General features: G+C 42.6%; 1 protein-coding gene across 1 annotated transcript in view; it reads right to left on the reverse strand.

Moving 5' to 3' along the window:
* Positions 1-1,268, reverse strand: part of FUBP3 (far upstream element (FUSE) binding protein 3) — a 44,123-nt gene extending 42,855 nt beyond the window's left edge. Inside the window, exon 1 of the mRNA XM_005884802.2 lies at positions 1,248-1,268. Coding sequence (XP_005884864.1) covers positions 1,248-1,268 — 21 coding nt within the window. The remainder of the gene's footprint in view (positions 1-1,247) is intronic.
* Positions 1,269-11,190: the final 9,922 nt, after the last annotated feature.

Here is an 11,190-nt window from a genome sequence, read left to right on the forward strand (position 1 = left end):
GTACATAATAAACTGAGCATTTCAGGTGGCAATAAGCATGATGCCAATAAAAGACAATGACATATAGAGTGCTTGGGAGAGCTACTTTATATAGGGCAATCAGGGCAGGACACTAGGAGGTGACGTGTAACCTGAGACCTAAATGATGAGTAGCAGCTGGCTACACAAAAATCTGAGGAAGAGCTGCCCAGGAAGAAGAAACAGCTTGTACAAAGGCCTGAGGCAGGACCAAGTTTGGTAGGTATAAGCCTAAAAGAAAGAAGTGAATGTCATTGGAGTAGAAGGAATTAGATGTGTTCTAAGAAGTGGGCAAGAGCCAGCTCACACAGGGCTTTACTGATCCTAGTAAGGGGCTTGGATTTTATAGGAAGGGTGATCAGAAGCAACTACAAGGCTTTCTAAGGGAAGTAATGTGCTAATTTGTTTTTAAAAGATCCTCTTGGCCAAGACAAATAGATTCTAAGTGGACAAGAATAGGAACACCATTAGGTGTTCTAATAGGAGGTATTCTAAACCAGGGCAAACTACGGTTGGTGAACCACCTGCTTTTGTAAGGAAAGCTTTATTAGAACAGAGCTACACCCATTTGTTATCGGTAAGGAGTTGCAGAGACCATATAGTGTGCAAAGCCATACTATCTGGACCTTTAAAGAAAAAGTTTGACAATCTCAAATACTAAAGATAGACAGCCGATAGAAACTCCACCTCCTATATCCAAGCAAGCCTCTACGGGCAAGTGGCCATTTGCCCTTAAACAAAAGGCCATATACATCCTGCCTAACAGCATTCTACCATCTACTTGCCAGCTTGCTCCCTTATTTGTTTTGGATAAGCTTGCAGAGGTTGGCTACTTAAGATGCAAAAGTTACCTGTAAGGACTCAGCTGGTAAAGCAGGTGGGTTAAAAGGTGAGAACACGCAAGAGCTTGTGTCCACAGAGACCCTCTCGTCTGCCACAATAAACTGGCTAATATAAGGGTTTTCAAAATTGGCCTAGTTGCCCTAGCTGGTTTGGCTCAGTGGATAGAGCGTTGGTCTGCGGACTGAAGGGTCCCAGGTTCGATTCCTGCCAAGGGCACGTGCTTGGGCTGCAGGCTCAATCCCCAGTAGGGGGCGTGCAGGAGGCAGCCAAGCAATGATTCTCTGTCATCATTGATGTTTCTATCTCTCCTCTCCCTTCCTCTCTGAAATCAATAAAAATATGTAAGAAAAAAAAAGACTGCTCTAGTTGTTTTTTAAAAGACCGACCAAAACATTCTCAGAAGACATGATTACCCCAAAACACAAAAGAAAAGGGTATGACTATCAGTGGAGTCCCTCAACAGTGTGCATGTGACCTCACTCTCAAAGACGGGGCCTCAAAATGTGCACTCTACCCTTCAGGCACTCTCCCTGCTCCCTTCTGCTGAAACCTCATCTTCCACATCTTTCTCCTTCCTGCCAAACTAGCTAAATGCTATTCCTGAGTCCTCAGCCTTCCTTATTTTCCTCCCACAGCCAATATGGTAAATGTGTTACAATAGTTTCCTGTTCCTAATATTGATTATATCAGTAAGTGTCCTTCCAAATTTGTGACTGAGACTTTCAAATGTTTTTTTAATCCACTATTTTATTTTTATTTTTTTTAAATTTAGTTTTTTTAGAGAGAGAGGGAGAAGGAGGGACGGAGGGACAGAGAGAGGGAGGGAAGGAGGGAGAGACAGACATTGATTTGTTGTTCCACTTATTTGTGCATTCATTGGTTGATTTTGCATGTGCCCTGACCAGGGATTGAACCTGCAACCTTGGCCTGTTGGTACAACGCTCTAACCTACTGAACTATCTGGCCAGCCAGATTTGTTCTTAAGTCATGTTTGCTTCAGGCATCTATAACTAGGGAAATTTGTAATAATGGTTAAGAGGTGTAGCTCTGAAGTCAATAGACTGCATTTAAACTTTGGCTAAACAAATGTTAGATACAAGTTTAATAATAAAATATACAACTGCATCACAATTTACATTGATATTTCATTGTATATTACAATATACCATAAAATTCAACGTGTTCGTTTCTTCATATAAATGTAACTTTATTCTAGGAAATATGAAATATCTACTAAAATAACCAGTTGAAATTTAATGAGTGCTCACTATGTGCTAGGTACTCTAGGAGCATTTTAAACATACTATCTCATTTATTCCTTACAATGATTCTCTAGGAGGCTGGTGTTATTATTTCCATTTTTAAAAAATATATATTTTTATTGATTTCAGAGAGGAAGGGAGAGAAAGAGAGAGATAGAAATATCAATGATGAGAGGGAATCATTGATTGGCTGCCTCCTGCACGTTGGACTGAGCCTGCAACCCAGGCATGTGCCCCTGACGGGAGTCGAACCTGGGACCCTTTGGTCCGCAGGCGGATGCTCTATCTACTGAGCCAAACAGTCTAGGACAGCGGTTCTCAACCTGTGGGGCGCGACCCCTTTGGGGGTTGAATGACCCTTTCACAGGGGTCGCCTAAGACCATCGGAAAACACATATATAATTACATATGGTTTTTGTGATTAATCACTATGCTTTCATTATGTTCAATTTGTAACAATGAAAATACATCCTGCATATCAGATATTTACATGACGATTCATAACAGTAGCAAAATTATAGCTATGAAGTAGCAACGAAAATAATGTTATGGTTGGGGGTCACCACAACATGAGGAACTGTATTAAAGGGTCGCGACATTAGGAAGGTTGAGAACCACTGGTCTAGGGCACTATTTCCACTTTTAAGATAAGGAAAAGTGAGGTTCAGAGAAGCTGAGTGACCTGTCAAAAATCATGCATCTTGTAAGGAGCAGAAATGGTACTTAAGCCCAGGCATGCCCGACTCAAGTCTATAACCACAGCACTAAGCTACCTCTCCTTCCTCCACCTAATACTTTCTTAAACATATTTTACTTCTCAAGGACTTAAACCTAGTGGTTCACAGTACACAGACCTCAAGCAATTCCTCACGTCGCAACTGATCATTCTGAACAGCAGCTGCTAAGGAAAGTAGGGTACATTCTCAGTTAATGGCATGGGCCAGAAAACAAGAGCCACCGAAGCCAGAATATTCCTACAAAACCAAGGCCACTTCAGTTCTTATCTGAAAGCATGACCTTGAGGGGACTCTGCTACCGATTTTCTACCACTTCCATTACTTTTCCTGCTTTGGAGGGTAGGTGGGGAAGAGAATGGGTTATCTCACTACCTGCGCTGTTTTAAGCACAGAAAAAGATGAAATATAAACGTGATAGACCTAATTTAACCTCCACTGCCGGTAGCCAGCGGAAATACGAAGGAAGGGAGCACTGGCCCAGGAGTCAGTCAAGAGTTAGGTTTCCCAGCCAGATCTTCCAGTGTATGACCCTGGGCAAGACCCTCAATGGCCTTGCTCCTCGGTGTACACACCTGTGAAATGCAGGGACGAACTAAACCAGTGTGTTCCACAGAGGGGTACACAGGTGATTTTGAAAGGTGCATGGATGAATATATATATTTTTTACAGTTACCTTCAATACATGGCAAAGTTTTTCATTTATGACAATGATTTAGCTTCCTTTTTGAAAAATATTTCAAACAAATCCAAATTTTAAAATGATTTTAAAATATTAACAGAATATTGAAGGTTCACTGCTATGGCAAAAATCACAAAGATAGGACACAAATTACTGAAGTTCACAAACATGGCAATTAATTATTCCCAGTGCACACCTTTAGAACTAAATTTCTCTGTTGACAGGTTTTGTAATCAAAGCTCATCCTATAAACCCAAATAGGAAGCTGTGACTGTGTCCACAACTTTACACTGATTAGAACTTTATATTAAATGGAAACGGGCAAAGCCATCGAGCACCACCAAGTCTTCCACATACGATGTCCATGCTATCAATATAGCTACTGATGATTTTCAGGGATCCAACAAGTAGAGGTGGAGCTCACACCACCCAGGGAGCAGGAACCCAACTTACCCCCCCTGAAACCCCTGCTCTACAGTTCCCCAGAGTGGCCTTGCTCGGGACCTGGAGAATGCACGGGCTGGACTGAGAGTCTCTGCTCCCCACGGTCAAGCCGGGGGCTAAGAGAAGTTCAGAGGGCAGGGGCTGGAGTCAGTGCACAGGGGCAAGTCCTAGTTCTGCATCCCACTACCTGGTGGGTCACAGTGAAGACAGCACTGTATCAAATGTACTGCACTAAAAGCCTGCTGTTGCCCTCATTTAATCTTCACAGTGACCTTATAAAGTAGCTACTATTCTCATTACTGTGGGGTTTGGGGCCTGCCTGGAATTGTATCCATGGGGATAACAGGGTAACAATGTAGAACAATGCCAGGCACATGGTAAGGAACAAGACCGTTTGCTATTTTAACCTTTAATTGAAGAATAATGCTCCAGAAAACTACACGGATGCGTTTATAGCTCACTGAATTTTCACTAACGAAAATGCCTGTGCAACTAGCATCCAGGTCAAGAAACAGAACATCACCAGGGCCCCAGAAGCCTGCCTCAGGCCCCCTTCAGTCACTACACAACCCCACCTTCCCTAAGGGTAACCTCCTAACTTCTAATATTAGCTATTTTAAAAAATTATTACTAACATCAATGATCTCCATTTTACACATAAGGAAACTTAGGCTTAAAGAAGGTAGATAACTTGTCCAGTGACTAAGCTAGTAAGTGGCATAACCAGAACTTGAGCTCATATAGTCTGAAGCCAAGCTCTTAATAACCACTTCACTACTTTACCACCTGGGAATTTTGTGACTATCAAATGAGAGAACATCTATGAAAGTTGTGTCTGGCACCGAGCAAAACACAAGCTCAACAAATGGTAGCAGAAGTGTTGGCAGAGATGGGGCCCTGGCTGGTCCTGCCCTATTTACTGGCATTGCCAAAACAAGGAATTCTATATGCCAATCAAGTAAGACATCAGCTCTTCTTAGTACCTTTTCCTGACAACTTCGTGCCGTCCCATTTGGGGAGAATTAAATACCCCCTTATCTGTGATTGCAAAGCACTTGATAACCTAGCTCTAAAGAGCAGAATCTCACCGAGAAAGTTACTGGTTCCACTGTCTCCTCACAAGGAACTCTCTGAAGAGTGGACCTTCTCAATCACCTCAGTAACCCTGGGACAAAGAGTCCTTCACTGAGAGCTCCAGGGCTCAGCTTGATAAATTCTTGAATTTATATACAAAACCAATACATATTTCTGAGGAGTTCCAAGTTCTCAAGAGTCTTTAAAAGGTCCATGTTCTGCCTGGCCGATGTGGTTCATGGTTGCAATGCATGAACCAAGAGGCCGCCGGTTCGATACCCGGTCAGGGCACATGTCTGGGTTTTGGCCTGGATCCCCAGTGAGGAGAGTACAGGAGGCAGCTGATCAATGTGTCTCTCTCATCAATGTTTCTACCCCTCTCCTTCTTAAAAAAAAAAAAAAAAATCAATAAAAATATATCTTAAAAAAATAAAAGGTCCATGTTACCAAAGTTAAAGAACAGCTTCCCTAATGCATGGCAAAATGCTTGGTTCTCATTAAACATTTGCTTAATTTGCCCTAGCTGGTTTGGCTCAGTGGATAGAGCCTTGGCTTGCGGATCAAAGGGTCCCAGGTTTGATTCCAGTCAAGGGCATATTATACCTTGGCTGCAGGCTCCTCCTCAGCCCAGGCCCTGGTCAGGGCTCACGCAGGAGACAACAATCGATGTGTTTCTCTCACATCGATATTTCTCTCTGTCTTTCCCTCTTTCTTCCACTCTCCCTAAAAATCAATGGAAAAATATCCTTGGGTGAGGATTAACAAAAAACAAACAAAACACTTGCTAAATTTAAAGTGCACATGGAGAAACACATCTGTAGGAAAAATGCTAAGATGACCAGCTGAGGCTGCAAGCCGAAATACTGTTCCAGCTGGGATTCCCCCACCAAAGACCCTAAAAATGGCATGTCCGGTAGTTCTCTCCCCTCCATTCCATCTAATCCCACCAGCATCCTTTCAATGCTTTGTTCAAAGACTCTGCTGATGTCTCACCGAAATGAAAACTATGCAACTACCTCTGCGAAGGAACCAAAATCCTCCTTAGAATGCACAAGACCTGGGTCCGAGAACAATGGATATATTATTTGTGCACCTCTGAGAAAACTGCTTTGTTTCTCTTTGGCTTATTTTCAAATATAAAATGAGAGATATAACCCTTGTCCTGAATATCGCACCTGGTTGTTGTGAGAATTTAATCCACAGTAAGATAAAACCAGCTGCAAAGTTGTCTTATTTATCTTTGCACTGTCTCAGCATCCAGCAAGCAGCCTTGGACTCAGCAGATACTCAAATAAATGGCAGGTAATCTGAATCACATCACTACTCCCATTAACACCACTCAGTCTTACAAGTGATTTGTTCTCATCTGGTATTAAGATAAAAGTGCCTCCAATAGAAATATTGGCTATTCTTTCCCAAGTGTCTTTACAACGAAACTCAAAATGCAAAACATTTTCAAGAGAGACAATTCTTAAGGGTAAAAGGATTGCACAGAAAAGCTAGGGAGAGGAAAGTTTGAACAGACACCCAATACAGTAAGTCCTCACTTAACGTCATAAAAAGGTTCTTGGAACCGCAGGGAAATAACATATAAAGAAACTAATTACTGTGCTAATTGACATAAGTAAGAGTAAAATTCCTATGACATCTCATCAACATTATAACAAAACAATATTGAACGAAAAGACGGTATTTGAGGACCTGCTGTATAATGTATTATAAAGCAAAAGAGCCAAAATAATATGACCAATTTTTTTTTTTTCCAAATCCAGATCATGGCCTTGAAGGGACCACTGAGATTATTTAGCTCAACATTTCCTAAGTTTGATCCACAGAATAGAATTTGGTTTTATGAAAAGAGGGTATGAAGTGATTTAACTTCAGGACATTTAGGCCTTAGTGCACATAAGCATGTTGAAGGCTCTAAGAAGTCTTGTAGTAAAGAAGCCAATTCACCTTTATTTAACCCTGTATTCCCCATGGAAGACATAGTAACAGCCTGTAAATCAAATGTTGGGAAAGACTAACCTAGTCTAAGGTCACGCAGCTACTTGCAGGAGCCTTAGATTGCCCAACTCTCCTCCCAGTTTTTTCCATTATAAATTTCAAATAAAACCTAGAAATGATGGGCTCACAATTGAAAAAGGATAAGAAAAATAAAGGCTGTGGATAGGCACCCCAATGGGCAGTGTAAAACATGAGCAAAGTGGTGGGAATGAAGGCAACCAGAGTCAACGCGTGTGCAAAGGGGCAGAGGCCCCCCAGTCCTGCCGAATACAGTACTGCCACTGCAAAATGCGGGAGCAGTGCGGAAGCTAGGAATCTCCATTTTTTATGTGAAATCATTCTGGTTTCTAAGTGCTGGCACTGTGTGAGTCAAACAAGGCATGCCTGCAGGCCCACTGGGCGCCTTCCCAGCCCGTGGGCCATGGGTTTAATTCTGGTCCAGGTAAATCTGAATCTACAAATAACTGGGACTTCAGAGAGTCATCCCTTCCCTCTGAAATCAATAAAAATATATATATTTTAAAAAAATTTTAAAGATAGTCTCAGATGAAAATGAGAAAAGCCTTAGAGGCACACATACTATTCACTTAGAGTCTACCTTTCGATACCAAACATGAGGTTCAGTGCTTGCATTAGTGTGGTGACCCAAAAGGACTCAGTCCCGTCGCCAATTCTTTAACAGGGCTCGCTCTTTGCAGGGTACGCTGCTGGATCCTATCAAAGATACAGAAGCAGCCCATAGATTTCCTGTAGACATTGGTTTTCTTCAAGTGTCTGAGGAAGCTAAAACGAACGCACATGCAGGAGTAAGTCCCTAGTGAAATGACTTGAGATACTGAAGCACTGAACAGGTAAGAGATGGTCTCAGTGGAGTATAACTGAAACCGACTGAACATGCAGCACACCTAACTTTAGCGTCAGAAACGTCGTATGTTAAGGCAGGGTGTCTCAGGGAGTACCCAACATCAACGAACAGAGGCTTTTCCTTGTAATGGTGGATGCACATTCCCTGAAGCAGATCTGGTACTTGTGTACAGCACTCACGCCAAATCACCTACTGCCCAGGCTCAAAGTGTGAGCCAGCAGCCCTGGGAGGCATTCTCTGGAGGCCCCTCACTAATCAATGTATTTTTTTTAAAGTGCTGGTAAAGAATAGGTTCTAATGTTACTCTCTATTGATTCTACAATGGCTTGATCACAATCATTTGGATGCAGAATCAACATAATGCTCAAATCCCTGAGGCACCGATTACACTGTATTCATGTGGATAGAATACTCTGGAGTTACGCAATACAGAGGCACTGACTGGATCTAGATCAAAATAGAACCTTCAAGTCCTAAAAAACATTAGCAGTTTGGCCAGATCCTTTCTTCTATTTACTAGTAGTTGATGACTGGCAGACAGTTGGTGGAGCTTATGGAAGGCTGCTGGGAGTCTATCAAACACTGTGATTTCGCACTGTCTTGTTAACATGCAAATGTGCAGGCACTTGATGACGGACGCTCCTAAACCAGCAGTGGGCTTTCTGGAAAGATTTTATATGCTTAGAAAACAAGGTAGACAGATTTTTATCTCCTCATCCATAATCTCCATGAGGTCCCCTTATAACCTAGAGCAGTGATGGCGAACCTTTTGAGCTCGGCGTGTCAGCATTTTGAAAAACCCTAACTTAACTCTGGTGCCATGTCACATATAGAAATTTTTTGATATTTGCAACCTTAGTAAAACAAAGACTTATACTTTTTATATTTATTTTATATATTTAAATGCCATTTAACAAAGAAAAATCAACCAAAAAAATGAGTTCGCGTGTCACCTCTGACACGCGTCATAGGTTCGCCATCACTGACCTAGACAGACAGGGTAGCGGTGCAGCGTAGCTATAGAACAGGATAACCTATTTTGGCTTTGAGTCCACACCCCACCTTTATTAGGATCCTGCCCTCTCTAAACAGGTTGAAAAAATAGTACTTTATTTTTGCTAACCTGCCAATGACAGGAGAACTGAACATGATGGTTTTTTTTTAATACCCAGCAGTATTCGATATTCATCTTTGGGACTGAATCAGATCACATTTCCACACCTGTGTACTCCCCTACAGAATGGCTGGATTATCCATTTGTGCCAAACACTGAAGTATAACTGAAACTGACTGAGCATTCAGCACACGGGACTTTGAGTCAGAAACATCATATATTAAGTAAGCAAAAGCACAAGGAGGCTTCTAGATGCTAGCAGGGAAGTTGAGTAGATTGGGTACTGAACCCTAAATACCCAGACTTAATAGAAACTGCAGGTTCAAATCCCAGCAGGATCAACTCACATGCTATTATCATCTTCTAGATAAACCGAGCACCACAGAGCTTCCTGCTCTCTGACAAACTGACGAGGGCCTTATAGACTGTTGCTGGTGTTTATGAGGGCACATAAGAGGGGGAAAGCTTTGCAATCATTTAAATAAATACAGTTTTTACTTCCAGTTACTGCTGGGGGAAAATCGCTGTGTATACTACAGAGAAGTAGAACCACCATCATCCAGATGCCCAAGTAACATGAGATCCTTTCAGGTAAGTTTTACTATAAGCATACAATATTTTAGACTTCCAACATGCCATTCTCGCCCAATGTAAATCTATAAATAAATCTAAAATTACCCACAAACCTGTTTTTTTTTCTTTAGTTTTTAAAGGCCATCAAATCCTTGGAGATAGTATCGACCTCCAGCAGTTAATATTCAGATGTAATACACTTACAGCAGTGTCTTCATTGGGCTTACTACTGCTCCAGTCAATGGTGCATTTCAGAGCTGGGAACATTTCCAATGAAGTTCCTCTGCTAGTAGTACAACCACTGCTCCAACAATCCACATTAGGTCAGCATGTAACAGAGGGTCTCCCTCCCTCCTGAGTAGGTTGTCCAAGAATATGAGCTCAACCACTGGCTCAAGAGAAGCAGAAAGTGTTCTCAATGGTTCAAAATTCATTTTACGTTCAACTAGATAGGCCTTCTGCACACTGAGGATCTGAGCTCTTTAGGGTAGTGACTATAATTCTTCCTGGATACAGGAGGCCAACAAGGTGACTGCCACACATCAGCACTGAGTGAAAGCCATTACATATCAGCAGCCAGTGAGAAACAAGGTTCAGGACCTTGTGCTGGAGAGGAGAGCATGTAACACGCTGGCACGCAGAGAGGTGGAAGGGGAGCGGGATGGCATGTTCATCCATTACAGCCACTGGTTGGCTCTGAAGTCTAAGTATGATGGGTACTCACTACTGTACTGGTTGGTGCCTAGGCAGTAAGTAACAGGTCATCAGATAAAATTTTAGGTGGAACCAATAGGTTTGGAAAGCTCTGGGATCCAACATAGTGTCTACAGGAGCATCAGTATTAAAATGAAAAGTCAGTATTTGGGACACGGGGAGGGTTCCCTCCCCTGGAATACTGGAAAGAGATGTAAAGACCACATCTTCAAGCGACCGAGTGGATCTTCTAATACAATGAGTCCTGTGGCTTTCTGTTAGGAATCAAGCAGTAATTAGTTACAGCCCAACTTTTACAATGTCAGTCAGGATGCCTACAATTCAAGAGGAAGAGACGACGAGCATAGCAGAAGTGTAGGTGTTAGCGCTACCTTGTAAGGTTTACCCACAATACAAGGATGTGTTCTGTTCGAAGTCCCATGCCCGAAGCCCCATATGGCAGGCCCGATATTCATTCTCCAGGGAAGCATGTAACCTCTTAAAATCAGTTCATTTAACTCTGACAAAATGCACCTCACTGTCAGATGGGCAAGTTTCTTTGCTGGAACGAGTCCACATCACCTTCTCCCCGAGAGTGGAGAAACTATGGCCCAGAAGGGATTTCTACCTCTTACCGACCACCCACATCCACTTAACATTCTCCGCGCTTCCCTCTCCAAGAGGACCCTCCAAAACAAAGTACTCCTGAGTTAGACAAAGTCCCAAGACGATGTTTTCCAAGTATAGAAGCTACTGGGCCTGAGACAGCCGCCTCCTGTCTATACCCGGGTCCTCACCGTGAGCTCCCCAATCGCGAGCCTCAGAACCCCGCGCTGGCAGCCCCGAAGGTCCAGCTCCCGCCCCACGCGATGGGGCAGGCG

The sequence above is a fragment of the Myotis brandtii genome, unplaced genomic scaffold (assembly GCF_000412655.1).
Source record: "Myotis brandtii unplaced genomic scaffold, ASM41265v1 scaffold855, whole genome shotgun sequence".
NCBI lineage: Eukaryota > Metazoa > Chordata > Mammalia > Chiroptera > Vespertilionidae > Myotis > Myotis brandtii.